The sequence below is a fragment of the Suricata suricatta genome, chromosome 7 (genome assembly GCF_006229205.1).
Source record: "Suricata suricatta isolate VVHF042 chromosome 7, meerkat_22Aug2017_6uvM2_HiC, whole genome shotgun sequence".
In the NCBI taxonomy this organism is placed as follows: domain Eukaryota; kingdom Metazoa; phylum Chordata; class Mammalia; order Carnivora; family Herpestidae; genus Suricata; species Suricata suricatta.
Window position 1 is genome coordinate 135,900,180 of NC_043706.1, and position 17,875 is coordinate 135,918,054.

Below are 17,875 nucleotides of genomic sequence, written 5' to 3' on the forward strand. Positions count from 1 at the left end.
AATAAATGCACAATAGTGATACATGATTTTAAAACTGCTGTCTAGGGGGCACCTGGGTGGCTCAGTCAGTTAAGCATCTGACTTTGGCTCAGGTCATGATCTCATGGTTCGGGGGTTTGAGCCCTGCATTGGGCTCTGTGCTGACAGCTCAGCGCCTGGTGGCTGCTTCGATTCTGTGTCTCCCTTTCTCTGCCCTTCCCCCACTCACACTTGGTTTCTCTCTCTCAAAAATAAATAAACATTAAAAAAAATTCCTGCTATGTAAGTCTAAAATAACTTTCTCAATACCTGTACAATACAGGTCCCAAGTGATTAGAGAGTATTGTCTTATTTGGCATATTTTTTCTTCAGTGAGTCATCTTAAAATGTTGGCCCCTCAGGTTTGATGAAATACAGAATTATGAATAGAACCTTCGTCCTGCTGAGACTTCTGTACAGAGTTGCCAAAATGGAGTTGGAGCGGACACCCCTTCATGTGTGACACACGGTCTGAGCAACCAGACTTAACATTCTATTTAGGGCTGGGGTGAGTACGGTCTCTCCTCCTGCCCCTCTGTTGGAGCCCCCACCTCCAATCTCAGCAAGTCGCAGGGATGGGGGCCTTTCTGCAGGGACCTCTCTGGTCCTGCCCTTTCTTATGGGTCCAAGATGCACTTAAAGCAAAGTGATGGTCCTACCGTGGCCAAATAGCTCAACGGCCACACTCCATCTGAAAATGACAGAGTCGTCTGAGTTAGGACTCTAATGGAAAATCTGGGATGTTAGGTTGCCATACCTAAGTAATCGTATCATTAAAGAGCCGGTCTTGGGACAGAGAAATACTGGCTCTCCTCCCTGTGATTCACACACTAGCCTGAAGCCTTTGGCTTCCTGGAATTTTCAATCAAATTCAAAAATCACTTGGCAAAAGCTTTGAAATGCCACCATCCTCCTAACCAGGTCTAGGACTTTCTCAGCAGTGGATGGGTATGTTGGGCTGTTTGCGTGTCGTGACTTGAAAGGTGTATTTTAAACTCCAGATTCTCAGGTTCTGTGGCTATCATTGGAATCTGTCTGGGTGGTCTGGGAGGCCTCGAGTTCAGAATAATGACCCTTGATTTTGTCACACAGGAGCTGTACAGGCTTCAGGCAAGACTGTGCTGTTGGGGGACATGCCTGCAGTGACCACAGCCCTCTGGGAGGCCTGCGGGGACAAACCACATTCCTTAGCAATTGTCCTCTCCTGAGTCCGTGAGCTTCGCCTGCCCCGGAATGGTTTACAAATGTGTGTGGAGATGTGCCCTCACCCACCTCACCTCTCTGGGTTTGAGTTTTCCTCACAGTTTTCTTTTGATCTATCTCCCCCTCTTTCCCTGGATTCATTTATTTAAATTCCTTCCTTCCAGGGTCACCTGGGTGACTCAGTCCGTTAAGCAGCCCACTCTTGATCTTGGCTCAGGTCATGATCTTAAGATTCGTGAGTTCAGGCCCCGCATCAGGCTCTGCGCTGACAGTGTGGAGCCTGCTTGGGATTCTCTCCCGCTCTCTCAATCTCTCTCTGCCCTTCCCCTACGTGTGCTCACTCTCTCTCTCTCACTCTCTCTTTCAAAATAAATAAACTACAAGTTAAAAAAGTTCCTCCCTTCCAGATCATATTCATAGATCATCATTATGGTCAGTTAGTAAGAAGGGGGCTTTTCAGAACTGGAGGCGGCCAATAGGGAAGTAGTACTCTTGGGAGCTTTATGAAATCATTGTTGTTTCCCCCCATTCTAGACTTGTGAGTGGATGTTATTTCTGAATCTGCTTTTTCTCTATTTGTCTCTAGGGAAGGTGCACTTATCTTTGGCCTCTAGCAGTACATTTATTTCTAAATGTGTGATTAAGGGACAAATCATACAATGAATGATGTTTATGTCCCTGCCTATAAATGAAAAATAAATTTATTTTACAATGACTCATATGAAAAGAAGAAAGATCATTCTTATTATAACCCTCACAACCTCTACCCCTCACAAGGCTACTCTGTTATTATTTCAGACATGTGAGTCATTGGCTTAGATTATTTCATTTTATGATCATTTGCCTTAACTATCTATTACCAAAAGACATTGTGTCCAAGATTCTGGAATTTAAAATAACAGGGTAACTTTGTGATTTCTGAAACATAGAAATGTCTTTTGCTAGATACAGCATCACGGAAGGGAGGCCACCTCCCCCTCCTGTACAAACTTCAAGTGCACGACTCTTTTTTCTGTGTGTAAAGAATCTGGTGTTTATACTTCCGGTGTACAAGACAGAACACGAAGATCACATGTGGGCCGTGTTGTGGTCAGTGGTCATGAGCCGCAATTAACAGGATTTTTTTCTGTATATGCATCCATTTGCAGGCAAAACAAAATTTAGAAGATGATACGAATCGTTTTGAGATGGGAAAAGATTCTCTACTTTTTGTTCTAAAGGCCACTTGGTTTTAATGTCTCCGCTACATCTTGTTAATGTTTTGTTTTGTTTTTCATTTTAAGTAAAGCTAATCTTCCCCCAAAGAATGTCCTGTGGAAAAACAGAGAGACCTGACTACCCAATAATGAAATCCAGATTTGCTATCTGAAATGTTTCAGAAATTAATTTAGTCCAAGGAGCCTCATCCAAGGAATCAGTTTTATGTCAAATTCTAACCTACGAACCAGTCTCTAAAGATGATGCAGAATTAATGACGGTACTGATTCTGGGATGTCGGTATATGTTTAATGGTTAAAAAAAAAAAAGTCATAATTAATGACAAAACACACTGAGTACATAGTCTCAGAAAACCTAACATCCAGGTAGATAATAGTTTCACCCTTCATGGATAGACATCAAAACAGAATTAATTATTTTTTATAAAGTTTTGGGAAGACTGCTAGTAGAAGTGAAAATATCCCTCCTAATCCTTTTGGCGATGCCACATTTTCTAATCTTTACCCTGAAGGCAGCGACAGTTCCTGCTGGGTATTCACTCATCACACCCAGAGCTTAAGAGGCCCCACTGACGTGCACTGTGGGGAGGGGGGTACCGTAATGGCTTTTTATCATGTTAGCATTTCCTTTGTCTGGTGCTAAATTAGCTCATTTCTTTCATGTTATGAAAACACACGCTTTTAGATTATTTTTCCCCCTCCTGCCACTTTCCCATTGAGCCTTATGAAGATTAAGATGCTCGTAGCCTGTTTTCCGCAGGCCCTGGGTTGTATGTAGGTCACAAGTCTTCAGATGGAAAAAGACTCCGTTTGGTGTTTATATCTTTGACAGCTGCATCATCGTCTTGAATCACATCCAGGCCCTCGGGGGAAGGAGTCTTCCTCCTCACAGATGGCGCTCAGAATTGGAGATCCCAGGCGCAGTTGCTCAGAAATGTGAAGGAGCCATTTTCAAGTTGTCTGAGCTCAGGCTAAGAATCTGCTTGGCCGCTGGCAGTGCTTGGGCTAGGAAGCCGTGCCAGCTGCTGGGGCGGGCATGTGGGGTTTCCCATTAGTCTTGCCTCCTTCCGGAGGTCTAGTGATCACTGTCGTGGGCAGGGTCTTTACCAGAAGGACCACGGGTGTTCTCTGCTTTCTCTGAGCAGCCGTTGGAGGGTGCCTGGGTAGCAGTGTTCTCATCGTTTGCTCAGGGGCGTGAATTCTGCTGCTTTGTATAAAGAGCATTGTCCAAGATTTCAAAGACAAACTGGACATTGTTCTTTGTCCCACAGAGGCTGGTTGGACAGGGGGACTGTCACAAGCACCTAGTATTGTACAAAGTCATACCAACGTAAGGCGCTTTATCCGCTAGGACTTTAGGGCATGGCGTGGGGTGAGGGGTTAGAGGTTCTAGTTAATGCTCATGGGATGTGTGCATGTTGCACACTCAACTCAGTGGACCAGGGACAATCTACTCCTTCTCTTGGCCAGAGAAGCCTCCTCGACAGGGCATATGCTAAGCACCCGTTTGAAGGAAGTTTCCTGCAGCTCCCTTAAGCTTGTACCTAGCAGGCCTAGAAGATAGAAAAATGAGTTCTAAACACAAGATGCATTGTTGATGTTGAAAGCATGGCTGATTTGACTTTCCTCCTCTTTTCCCTGTTACTATAAAATTCAGTTGAATGGGGCTCATTCATTCAGTCACTTAGCAAGTTATTTTCCAGACATTTGCCCTATGTGAAGCATTGTGCCGGGTGTTGTGAAGGACCCAGCAATGAGCAGGGTCAAGTCTTGCCTTCCAGGACCTCCAGTCCAGTCAGGTGCATGGGGCATGTCCACCAACACCACACGTACCACAGAGAGGAACAAATGAAATATTACAGAGGTACAGAGAAAGAAGCCATCACTTCTGCTTGGGGTTGAGCCAAGAAAAAATTTTCACAAAGTCTTTATAGGAACTTGAACATTGGGTGTCGGGGCATTCCAGCCACAAGGGCTGGGTGAGCAGATGCCTGTTTTGGAAGGCGGAGAGGTCATGATGCCTGAGAAAGAACATAAACTTAGCAGGAAAAGGGGAGTCATTACAGGCTTTGGAGCAGAGGTTCGTGGTCTCGAGCTGACGGGTGGTTATGGCAGATTCAAGTGGGGGCGTGACAGCCAGGGGGCTGAGATGGCATTCCAGCTGTCCCCCGCGCCAGAGAAGCCGAGGACTACAGTGCGTGGGAGTTACTCCATGAGGTGCCTGCAAGGATGGGGCGGGGCAAAGGGAGGCGGAAGAGTGGGCCTTGGGCAGGAGGAAGGCTGCCTTCTTTCTAGGAAGGGGGAGGGATCATGTGGTGCCCATGGGGCATTGAGGTTCCCTCGGGGGCTTCTGAGAAACTCACAGACTCCAGAGAGAGCCAGATTAAACATCTGGGGGACCCAGAAGTGCAAAGCCACCTTGCAACAGGGCTTTTCAAACCAACACTTGCCGGTCCCCTTCCTGCCACTCGTCTTTTCATCTCCAGCCACCAGCGGCTAGAAACGGCCCTTGGCCAAGTTAGAGGTCTCCACCATTAACTGGATTGCCACATTTTTAATTATTTAAATGAGACCATTTGCCACTTACAGTGAGCAAACAACTTCCTGTCACCTTCATCTCATGACCAGCCCGAGTTTTTACCCAGGGGCAGGAGCAAGAGCAGGTTTTCAAGGAAGACCAAAAAAGTTGTATTTCAGATTCATGTGTGATCCCTCACTGTTAGCAGGAACCTTGGTGGGTAGTTGCCATTCACTTGTCAACTAGACTCTTCCTGTTTCATCTTTCCTGGGAAGGTCGTAAATAATCTACACCCAAGTGCAAATAACTCAGACCACAATGTACTGGCTCCTGGATGAGAATGTTCCAGGGGACAGAACACTCAAGTTAAAGGAAGTGATCTCTCATGGTCACATATTAGCAAACTGGGGCAGTGGACATCCTTGGTGGGAGGTGGGGAGAAGCAGGTGGAGGCTTTGGGAGACTCTGGAGCGGTCAGCCTGGAGAAATGGGCAGCCCTTGAAGATAACATCCCCACATGTAGTGGACTTGGGACAACATGAAGCTGTTTAGGACGTGGCGTGCTCATTGGCTACATACATCTTGTTATGTGGAGGCGACCTCTGGGACTTTGAGCAGGCATCCTTTGAGGTCAACCAAGTAACATTTCAGACCTAAAAGGGAAAGATTCGCCGTAACCTAAGATCCACTAAACCACCTCCACAAGGGGTTTCTGACAGCACTGAAGTACCCTTCATCCCTGGAGAAGCCAAATGGAACAGATAAATCACAGCCCGAAATACCCATGGTGGGTCACATCCTACCAAGAGGTCTGCCCGGTCATGTTGCCCTGCTGTGCCCTGGGTGCTGCTGCGTAACAGCTTTTCCAATGGGCTCTAATTCAAGCTCATTAATAATAAGAAAGAGGAGAAATGTTGACTTGTTTTATTCTTTGCCGTTATTCAAATAGGCATCCTTCTGTTGAATTTGGAATTTAAATTACAGAAAATCATATTCTACACAATTAATCATTTCCCTAACCATTTTGTAATAAGAATATATACAGGGCACCTGGGTGGCTCAGTTGGTTAAGCATCTGACTCTTGATTTCGGCTCAGGTCATGATCTCACGGTTTGTGGGTTTGATCCCCATGTCAGGCTCTGTGCTGACAGCACGGAGCCTGCTTGGGATTCTCTCTCTGCCCATCCCCTGCTCGCTCTCTCTCTGTCTCTCAAAATATAAACATTAAAAAAAGAATACACACACACAGTCCACTTAGAGTAGATTCTTTTATACTAAAAAAAAATTTAGGACACCAGATTCAGAGGGGCACATGCACCTCAGTGTTTAGAGCAGCATTATCAACAGTAGCCAGATTAGAGAAAGAGCCCAAGTGTTGTGATGAATGGACAAAGAAGAAGTGGTACACACACACACACACACACACACACACACACACATGTATATGTGGAATATTACTCAACCATCAAAAAGAATGAAATCTTGCCATTTGCAGTGATGTGGGTAGAGCTAGACTGTATTATGCTACATGAAATAAGTCAGTCAGAGAAAGATAAAAACAAAACATATGAATATAGGGGAAGGCGGGGGAAAAAGACAGGGAAGCAAACAATAAGAGACTCTTAACTATAGAGAACACACTGAGGGTTGCTGGAAGGGAGGTGGGCAGGGAGATGGACTAAATGGCTGATGGGCACTAAGGAGGGCACTTGTTATGCGGAGCATTGGTGTTATATGTAAGCGATGAATCACCAAATTCTACTCCTGAAACCAAACAATCACATATATTAACTAACTAGAATTTAAATAAAAACTTGAAAGGAAAAATAAATATCTTAAAGCTAATGTAAATAAATTGAAATTTATTAGTACCAGGGTCAGTTTTATGCCTTTGATAGGGACTGTGTTTATTTCTGATTGTGGCACACCAACACATTTTCAAGGCTTAATACCATGGTAGGGTGGTTTTTTATATGACAATAAACATAACCAAGATAATGCTGTACTTTATGACACAAATACCTTTTAATGACCCTCTAGAGTTTGAGTTCCTTGCTCTTAACTCCAGGATGATATCACAGTTAGAGATGTAATCAATAGACATGCAGTCATTGATCTTTGTTGCTAGCTATCCATAGAAGTTCCCTGTCACCATCCAAGTGTGGGCTTACATTCTAAACAATGTAACAGACATGCCCTGGGGGGCCCTGTCCTTGAAGCCCACCACTCCCCATCGTGTCACAGAGCTGGGGTTCAGCCCCAGACGAACACTTGGATTCCAAGTTTGATTCAGTAGTAAATGTGCTTTTCATTGTCACTTTATATTGAATCTGAGCGGGGCCATCTTTTAAAATCTTCTAATTGTCTAATTCCTATTGCAAGAAAATGTTCCCTTTACAAATCCATGAGTATATAGTAAGTTCTATTTACCAGGTTATGGTATCCCCAGTCTCTTAAATGTTTGTTTATTTAACTTGAAGCTTTTCACATTTTTTTAGAAAAACTGGAAGCTCATTAAAGGGTATTATTTATGTTAGTATTTGCCAGAAAACCCTCAAAGAAAGCAATGATTTTTTTTAACACAGAACAAAATCAGTTGAATTTAAAAAATCCTTTCCATACTTTAACTGAATGCTTTCACAGAGTGCTTATCTTTAGGTTAGACCATCTTGTGTTCCTTTTATCCACGTTCTGTGTATCTTCTGGCTCTCCTTGCCAAATTCACCGTTCTACAAGAATCTCTGAGGTTGTTCAAAAAGGCTCTCAGTGTCTAGAAGTTTGGGCAGGGTCACACTGACGCAGGAATGACTTTGAACAGTTTTTTGTGGTTTCCCGTGAGTCCCATGAAGAGAAGTCACAACTGACAATCCAGCGAGTGAAATGTGACATGAGAGACTGGTGATGGGTGTTTCATTCCATTTCTGCAGGGCAGTTGGTATGGGAAGGATGAAAGAGATGTTAGAAACGTCACAGATTGTTGTGTCTCTAAATCAGGTGTTTTTCTTGGAGACCACAGTCTGCCTGCCTGCAGGCCAGGCCTCCTAGTCGTGTTGTGGGTCACTCATCCGCTTTCTTGAAGTTGTTGGAAAGTCAGCTTTACTGTGACCTAGTCTTCAGTCTCATTCACCATGCCTCTTCAAGACCAGGCGTTCAAACACGCCTGATGCTGGCCTCAGCAGAGGGGATCATGCCCCGTGGTCCTTGAGGCCTGGACTGTTGCCAGGATCCCCTTGCCATCCCACCAGAGACCTCACCATGTCCTCTGCAAGCACTACAAGGCATGGAGTGCTTGTCCCTAACATTCCCAAGACGAAGCCCCCTGTCCGCCTCCTTGTCTTGACCAAAGCTTTCCTCTCTTTGTTTCGGCTTGAATATCTGCAAGAGTATTCCCTGATGGGTGGACCGCCCAGGAGGTGCTTTCCATCCCAGATACAACGATTCCATGATTCCCTGCCGTGTTCCCTGATGACGCCCATGATGTTACTGAATATGGGGACAACAGCCTGGCCATGGTCATTGCAGATCCCACCCTCACTCAGCTCCTGGCATTGAGCTAGTTCCCGCTCTGCCACTCGCCACCTCGGTGGGGTCAAGGGACAGCGATAGTGGGCAGGGGGTGGTGCTGAAAGCTGCCCTGGTGCCTGGATCCCCAGAGCCCAGCTGGCAGAGACTTGAGTCTCCCTGACTCTTCACAGTCCTCACTGCAGTCCTAGGACTGAAAGGTGGTGAAGGGGTTTCATAGACTTGAGTTGGGCCATGCTCTTCAATCGGTAGCTCAAGTGGCTTCTAGAAAGCAGGAATTTGTTATATTCCAGTGGCCTAAGTGCCTTTAATCCTCTTCAGAAACTGGTTTGCAAGTTCATTTCCATAGCTCATTAACCTCTTTTGGATACATTAGTTCCAAAATATTGAAAAATGCTTTCTTGCCTTTTAAGGGTGCACTTGCACTTCTCAGCTTTTGTGCCTTGAAGGTGTTTGACTCAGGAAGGAAAGCCTGGGTCTGGGGAAGCTGGTTCTAAGCCGGCGTCTTCCTTTCTTGTGCAGTCGCAGGGGCCGCTGGGAAGACTGCACAGATTCGGAGCTATATTGTCAGTGCACAGGGTACAAGCGCTGTACGTCCCGCATTGATTGTGCAAGCGGGATGATTTTCTCTCCTCTGCCGGTGTCTTTCCTGAGCAGCACTGTGGGAGCGGAGGGCCTGGGGTTCTGTGGCTCGGAGGGGAGGGTTAAGCTGTCCACAAGAGAGAATTGCAGACCTCCCCAAATGTAAATGCTTAACATAGATGAATTTTTAATGGAAATCAATTTTGCCCCTCTGAAGAAGCTCTTGGCTTCTTGGAAAATATAGGCTGCTCACTATTGATTACTGACATTATATTTCCTTTCTTTTTCCCCTCCCCTCCTGCCCTCCCAACCTGTTGGCAGCTGCCCGTATCTAGCAGTGAAAATCACCCCCGCCATCCCCGTGGTTGGTGGCATTCTGTTCTTCTTTGTGATGGGGACCCTGCTTCGCACCAGCTTCAGTGACCCGGGAGTCCTTCCACGAGCCACGCCCGATGAAGCCGCCGACCTGGAAAGGCAAATAGGTAACCCTGACGGTCTGCCCTTAGCCTCGGGTCCCTTCCCACCTGGGCTTGGCCACAGTGTGGGAGGACAGGCCCAGGAGCCCGTGCAGGAGGGGCAGGCAGGATGGTGACGCATGGCCGGAGAGGAGTCCCAGGAGCCTTCGTTCCGGCCACAGCAGGATGACCTAAGTAGAGGTGGGGTGTGACGTGGTTGGAGGAAGGCCCAGGGGCTGGCATGCTGGAGGCAGGCTGGCAATGCCATCACGTAAGGGCCACCACCAAGTTCTGTTTCCCAATGCTTCTTCGAAACCCAAGCTCTTCTGAGAAGGAGACTTTATTAGGAAAGACCCATAGTTTTAAGTGACTGTCTCAGCTCCCTTTGTAATCATCACCCTTCATGCCAGTTTCTGTAACAGAGACCTGGAGAGGCTACATCTGACCCTGCTGTCTATGCTACCCAGCCAAGGTCACAGAACTTCCTTTATGAAGGCATGGCCAAGATGCGTATTTGTGATATATAGTGAGATGAATAGCTTTGGTTGTCCTAAGCTATTGAAATCCTAGGATAAAAAGTTGACAGCAATGCACTTTGAAACATATATTAAAAATAAATCCTGATCCCTCCCAGAGCAAACTTTTAAAGCTGTATTTTTTGTTAAAAAAAAGAGAGTTGCTTGTTGCTCTTAAAAATTTGCATTCGTGCACGTGTGGCTTGGCGCCGGTGCGGTGATGATCTAACATGAGTGGCAGAGGGCTGTGATCGCTCCGTGTGAACATGGCATGATCAGTCCGTGGTTTTGCAGCATGGAAACCCACCTGGCAGTTCCCTTCTGCTGTTCCCCCTATGCCATGGGCTTCCCTTTCCAGGGTCCCTCAGCAAAAGGCCCCCTGCTTTGCAGTGTAAAGAAATACAAGCGTGGGTTTTGAGAGGCAGCGCCTGGTGTGGTCGGCCATCCCCAAGTACCAAAGCATGACTGCGTCCTCGGAGCATCTGCCTACATCCCTGTTGTCCAGGAGGGGGGCCGCGAACGCCGGGAGTGTTAATGGTGGGAGTGTTTGGTGGTCTGCTGGGCTGCAGCCTTCTTTTGTCCTGTTGCAAAGAAGCCAGAAGGAAGGGTCAGGTGGAGAGACCATCTCTCTCTCTTAGTGACCCCATCTTGGGATATCAACATTAATTATAAATTAATTCATAATTTAAAACCTTACACTTATAGCATGTGAATCATTTGTAAAGGCTACCCATGGCTATTGCTGAATTTGATCATATCCAAGCAAGTTTGGGAGGCAGACTTTATTATTACATCCATCTTACAAATAAGGAAACAGAGCCTCAAAGAGGCTAAATGGGAGAACGTGGCCGAGCCAGAGCCTGGAACCCAAGTCTCCTGGGTCTCAGCCCTTATTCTTTCCAGGGCATTGTGTCACAGGGGAGAGACAGGCCCAGTTTCCTTCAGGAACAGAACTGGGTGTATGGAAACTGCACCGTCTGTACCCACGTCACATTAACACACAGCTTGAAAATCCTCGACTCAAGCAGTGTGCAAAGAGCCCAGCTCTTCACGCTGGCCTTGAAGCATCTTCCTGCTGTGATCCTATTTTCTATGTCACCTCTTGGTTAGTGCAAGGAGCATCTGCAAAATCAACAAGATTAGGAACCGGGGTGATCAAACATGCCCCCGGAATTCTCTACTACAAATGGAGATTCTAAGAAGCACAGAGTTTCCGTTCTTCCCTGTTAATATTGAGGAGGTTGAGTGATTCACTGAAGTGCTTTTTTTTTTTTTTTTGATAACCTAAGAGCAGTATTTTTCTTTTTTCTTTTATGTTTTTCAATTTATTTTTGAGAGACAGAGAGAGACAGCACGAGCAGGGGAGGGTCAGAGAGAGAGGGAGACATAGAATCCGAAGCAGGCTCCAGGCTCTGAGCTAGCTGTCAGCACAGAGCCCGATGCAGGGCTCCAACCCATGAACTGTGAGATCATGACCTGAGCCGAAGCTGGACACTTAACCAACTGAGCCACCCAGGCGCCCCAAGAGCAGTATTTTTCAACATGAGCATTTTTAAAACAAGCTCTGCCCCATGCTCTCAGAGGCACAGAATCTATGAGAGAACTAGATGGGGAAGAGGATGAAACTGAATCTTGTTTCCTGTGAGGGAGAGCAGAGGGGCTTTAGAGATAGGTGAGCATGGCAGACATAAGTTAGCTCTGCACATCCCTCCCCCAAGGAGCAACAAAAAAAATTGGTAAAAATAGTCATAATCATTTCATGATTATGAAATGTATTGAGGACCCATTATTCATGAAAAACTATTGGACAAGTAGAGTGGGTCTCTATGACATTCTACCTGGAGCTGCCCCGATCCCTACCCGAATTCCAAAGGTGATGGAGTTCTACCTGGACAGGGTAAGCTCTGAGAACCAGCAGCTTCTCTGTCTGAGGGGCCAGTTTGCTTTGGAGTGAAGTATGGGAAAAAATCAGTAACTGAAACTTTCACCTTAATAAACTAGAAAAAGGACAAACTAAACTCAAAGCAAGCTATAGTAAGGCAGTATTAAAGATGACAGTGGAAATCAAAGAAGTAGAATACAGAAAACAACAGGGTAAATCAATGAGACCCAAAGTTAGTTCTTTGAGAAGACAAACAAAATTATATACCCTTAAATATACTTTCCCCCACCTCTTCGATAAATAGACACAGAGAAGGTACAGATTACCAAAATCAGGAATGAAAGCAGAGGCCTCACCATTGACCCTACAGATACTAAAAGGATCTTAACTTTATGCCACAAATTAGACAACTGAGATGAATGGACAAAGTATTAGATAGGCACAGTTACCCAAAGAATGACTCAAAAAGAAATAGAAAAGCTGAAGAAACCCGTAACAAGTAATCCTTACTTCGTCCCATATACACAGTTTAATTTCAAAACAGATTATAGGCCTAAATTTAAGAGCTAAGACTCTAAACTTCTGAAAGGAACATAGAGAAAATTTTCATGACCTTAGGTTAGGCAAAGGCTTCTTACATAGACATCAAAAGCATGATCTATAAAGAAAGTAAAAGGTAATAAATTGGAGTTCATCAAATTAAAAATTTTAGTGCCTCAAAGGACATTTTCAAGGGGCACCTGTGTGGCTCAGTTGGTTGAGTGTCTGACTCTTTGATTTTGGCTCAGGAAATGATCTCATGGTTTGTGGGATCCAGCCCCACGTTGGGCTCTGTGTGGACCGTGAAAAGCCTGCTTTGGATTCTCTCTCCCCTCTCTCTGCTCCTCCCCTGCTTGAGCTCTCTCTTTCTCTGAAAATAATAAATAAACATTTTAAAAAGATACCATTAGGAGCCCCTGTGTGGCTCAGTCAGTTAAGTGTCTGACTTCTGCCCAGGTCATGATCTCATGGTTCACAAGTTTGAACCCCGTGTTGGACTCTATACTGACAACTCAGAGCCTGGAGCCTGCTTCAGGTTCTGTATCTCCCTCTCTCTCTCTGCCCCTCCCTTGCTCTCGCTCTCTCTCTCTCTCAAAATAAATATTTAAAAAAATTTTATAAGATACCATTAAGAAAATAGAAAGACAAGCCAGAGACTGGAGAAAATATTTGCAAATCATATATCTTATACTTGTATCCAGAATATATTAAGATCTCTTACAACTCAATAATAAGACAAACAACCCAATTAAAAATGAGCAAAGGATTTGAACATTTTTCCAAAGAAGATATATGAATGGCTAAAGAACACGTGAAAAGATGATCAATATCACTAGTTAAAAGGGAAATGCAAATCACAACCACAGTGAGGTATCACTTCACACCCACTAGAAAGGCTCTCATCCAAAAGACTTGACGGTAACAAATGATGGTGAAGATAAGGAGAAATTGGAACCCTCACACAGTACTGGTGGGGATGTAAAATGGTGCAGCCACTTTGGAAAACATTTTCTTAAAATTCCTCAAGAAGTCAAGCACAGATTATCACACAGCAGCCCTATGCTTAGGTATATATCCAAGAGGAGTGACAACATATGTCTCTGGTGTGCATTGTACCTAAAAGCCCAAAACTGGAAACAACACACGTGTCCACCAGCAGGCAAACTGATGAATGACGTGTGGTATATCCACACAGTGGAATACTATGAAGCTATAAAAATGAGCCTAGTGTTGACCATGCTGCAATATGGGTAAACCTTAAAAACACACTAAGCGAGGGGCCCCTGGGTGGCTCAGTCAGTTGAGCATCTGACCCTTGATTTGGGCTTAGGTCATGATCACATAGTTCATGGGATCGAGCCCCACATTGGGCTCTGCACTGACATGAGGAGCCTGCTTGGGATTCTCTCTCTGCCCCTCTCTCTGTCCCTCCCCTGCTCACATGCTCTCTCTCTCTCTCTCAAAAAATAAACATTAAAAAAAAAAAACACTCTAAGTGAAAGAAGTCAGATCAGAAGGCTCCCTATTGTGTAGTTCCATGTATATGAAGTGTCCAGAAAGGGCAAATCTTTAGAGACAGAAAGCAGATGAGCGATTGCCGGGGGTGGGGGCAGGAGTGAGGGTTGCCACACTTGGACTTGAGAAAACTTGCTGGAAATGGCCTTGGGCTGTGGTGCTGGTTGCACAATTCAGCACATTTATTAAAGGTCATGACATTGTATACTTCCAAAGGCTAGCAGTTAGGTTCATGAGTTCTAACACAATAAAGCTGTTGGAGAACGAGGAAGAGAGGAAGAGGAGAGGGGGATGATGGGAGCAGAAGAGGAGGGAGACCTCCTCGCCTCTAGTCATGGGACACTAGGCTAGTCGTAAAATGGAAGAGTGATGCGTATCCTATAAGGTTCTTCTCAGGATCAGCTTAGAAAATGGCTGGGGTTTTTTGGGGTTGGTTATTTATATTTGTCTTTTAAGAAAAATAGAAAAATTCTTCTCTTCTCCCACCCAGTTCTTTCCTTACCCTCCACATACGTAGATTCTCATAAAAGAATTCTTGACCCACAATGTGGCAGGTAAAATTGGCACAGTTGGTCTAATTCTTTATAAGGAGTCCTCCCTCCCCTGTATTACCTGGGTGTGGAGAAGAAGATTCTGTTTCCAAGAAATCTTAGCACATTTGTTTTGTGCTATCTTTTAAAAAAAAATTTTAACGTTTATTTTTGAGAGAGAGAGAGACACACACACAGAGTGTGAGCAGGGGAGGGTCAGAGAGAGAGGGAGACACAGAATCTGAAGCAGGCTCCAGGCTCTGAGCGGTCAGCACAGAGCCTGACACAGGGCTTGAACTCATAAACTGCGAGATCATGACCTTAGCTGAAGTCAGCTGCTTAACCAACTGAGCCACCCAGGCGCCCCTGTTTTGTGCTATCTAACGAAAGAAGGAAAAATGAAAATGAGATTTGGAAACGTCTTATTATTAGTTATTAGTCCTAATTATCTGTAGTAGATGTCTCCTTATAGAAACCCAGGATAGCAGCTCGAAACCAGCCATGTGAGTAATTGGTGGAAGCTGTGGGTGGAGGATGGGAATGGCTCTGCTGCCTTCAGATTTCTGCAGGGGAGGAAGTGGAGAGGAGGAAGAGGCTGTGTGTCTCAGAGTCTGTTACAAGCCTCCTGAAATGCCTCACGCTTCTTTTTTTCTGAAACACCTCTCCTGATGAGTTACACTGCAGCTAAAAATACATCCTAGAACGCCAGCAGGAGGGCAGGGAGGTCTCACTGGGGTCCCTGGAGTCCCTGCTTGGAAAAGTGACCTTTTGGAGACTCAGCTTTTTCAGTTCACTTAGGGATGATAAGATACTAAGCAACTGATGTGGAGTAAAAAAAAAAATAATAATAATAATGAGGGGGCGCCTGGGTGGCTCAGCCGGTTGAGTGTCTGACTCTCAGTTTCAGCTCAGGTCATGATCCAGGGCCGTGGCGTCGAGCACTGCATCCACATTTAGTGTGGAGCCTGCTTGGGATTCTCTCTCACTTTCCCTCTGCTCCTCTCTCCTGCTCCTGCACTCGCTCGCTCTCTCTCTCCCTCCCTCCCTCTAAAATAAAAAAAAAATACTATAAAAAAATCTTTAAAAAGGAAAAAATATGAGACACTGCATTATAAATAACAGGATCAAAGCATTTCATTTCAAGTAGGGATAAACCTTTACAGGGATCAAACTGGGGGAAAGTGGCGGGTCTGCCGCTCTGCTTCTCATTATGCGTGTGGTCACTTCCCGCCCCCACTGGCCCTGAGGGTGCCAAGAGAGGGAGTCCAGGAGGAGCTGGAATGTGAACTCAGCTCGTTGGACTCCAAAACCAAGGCTGGTTATTTAGGAAACTTTCTTCCTGTGTCACCATAACCCTGACACCACAGAGTTCTAGCAGGATCCATAAAAGAAAAAGATGATAAATTGATCAAAGATCAATTGCTTGGTAAGGGCAGAATTATAGCAAGGGAAGTAGGGTGGTCTTTAGAAACCTCACCTGTGCTGTGGCAATGGTGGAATCTGAAGAACTATTGCCTCCAGCCTGCAGCTTGTACTGGGCAGCCGGAACTCCTCTCTGCTGGACAGGGTGCGTCTCCCTTCTCCATCTCCTTCTGTCCTTTTCCCTCCCTCTCTCCTTTCCTCTCTACCTCCTCCCTTTCTTCCTCCTCTCCCTCTCCTACTCCCCCTCCCCTCCCCCTCCTCCCCCTTTTCCTCTCCCTTCCTTCCCTTCTCCCTCCCCTTCCTCCTCCCTTCTTCCACTCCCTCCTCCTCTGCCTTGTCTTCTTCTTCCTCCCCCTGCTCCTCTCCCCCTCCTTCTCTCATTCCTCCTCCTTCTCATTCTCCCCCCTCCTCCCCTCTTCCTCCTCCTCCCCCTCAACTTCCTCCCCCTCCTCTCCCTCCTCCTTCCCTCATTTCTCTTTCTCCCCCTTCTCCTCCCCCTACTTCCTCTCCTCTTCCTCTTCTTCTTTTTCATCCTCTACCCGCTACTCTTTTGGTCAGATTCTCATCAACCTCTTTCCTTGAAGTACACAAAACCAATCACCATTTCTAAGACAAAAGTTCATCTTTCCTTATTTCCTAAATTAGTCCCTTGGTCTGGACATCCTCTAGAAGAGATGTTTAGGAAGCACGGCTGTTTCCTGATCCTGAGGAAACACTGGCCAACCAGCCGCGGTTCTGCACCTTCCCACGTAGCGGAAGAGTTCCATGGGAGCGGATGTTTCCGTCCACCAGTTGGACTTGCTAGAGTTTTGTTCCCTAGAGACCTCTTAATTCTGTGTTTAAGAGTAGAAACATTTTAATCGGAATTTTAACAACACTGATGGATTCTTGTTGAAGAAAATACTCTAAGCCATTTTATTTTATTTTTTTATAGTTTATTGTCAAATTGGTTTCCATATAACACCCAGTGCTTCTTCCCACAAGTGCCCCCAACCATGACCATCACCCCCTCCCTCCCTCTAAGCCATTTTAAGACCTTCTTCAATTTTCTCTATTGTAAAGCTATACTATTTCCATTCCTGTTTTTATTTTACTAAAATTATTTTGATTGGAATAATTTCTGCATAAAATTTAAAACTAAGGGTTTTTTTTATTAATCAGGTTTTCTTGTGTCATGGAAGTTGTCACTATGAATTTTTCTTACTGAACTATTATTTCTACTAAGACAGATTTTCCTGGCAGCTTAATTTTTTAAGTCAATTCTGGTTTCTTTTTGTGTTGGTTATTTCTACTGATAATATTCACCATAAAATTGCTTTAAAAGGTGATTGTTTTTATTTATTTTGGGCTTCATGGTTAGTCTGTTGTCTGTGATTAATCTGTGATTAAACCTTTCTTACTCTTTGAGTCAATCTGTGAACTACATGCTAGACACGACAGGGGAGAACACACAAAAAGAAAAAGGGCAGGGTCATTGGTGGTTAATTTGATTGGCTTTTGCCAGTTTTCTTTTCAGAAGGTGCTATTTTCTGACCCTTTTCCCCCACTTTTTGTTTGCATTTCCCTGCTCACCTCCAAAACTGGCATTTCATGAGCAGTCGGCCAGGCCCAGGAACTCTGTTCAAACTTGAATTATGCCTGCCTGTGTGGGATTCCTCCCATTGCTGCCATCCTCTTTGCCCTGGTTCTTGTTTCCTGCCCCCTTCCTTACAGAGTAACAATGATGCCACTTCATCAGCATTTACCTGTGTCCGCTGACATATTCTGTGTGCTTTTCCTGTAAAGCATTGGTTGGTTTGTCCATGATGAAGGGTCATATATTAATGGCTACTTTTCACTGAGTGCTCTTGTGCCACGTATGATGCTCAATGCTATGTATGATTTTCTTTATACCCACAACATCCACTCCATGGTGTTTAGACACTGTTGTCCCTATTTTAGTCATAAGAAAGCCC

General features: G+C 45.1%; 1 protein-coding gene across 8 annotated transcripts in view; it reads left to right on the forward strand.

Annotated features, from left to right (window-relative positions):
* ZDHHC14 (zinc finger DHHC-type containing 14) overlaps nucleotides 1-17,875 on the forward strand; it is a 271,981-nt gene that overhangs the window by 145,673 nt on the left and 108,433 nt on the right. For 5 of the 8 annotated variants that reach the window (XM_029944128.1, XM_029944129.1, XM_029944130.1 and 2 more), the window contains exon 2: nucleotides 9,383-9,543. In XM_029944128.1, coding sequence (XP_029799988.1) covers nucleotides 9,383-9,543 — 161 coding nt within the window. Of the gene's footprint in view, nucleotides 1-380; nucleotides 527-1,110; nucleotides 1,304-9,382; nucleotides 9,544-17,875 lie in introns of those variants that run through there. The other 3 variants (XM_029944133.1, XM_029944132.1, XM_029944134.1) reach the window with 2 other exon arrangements.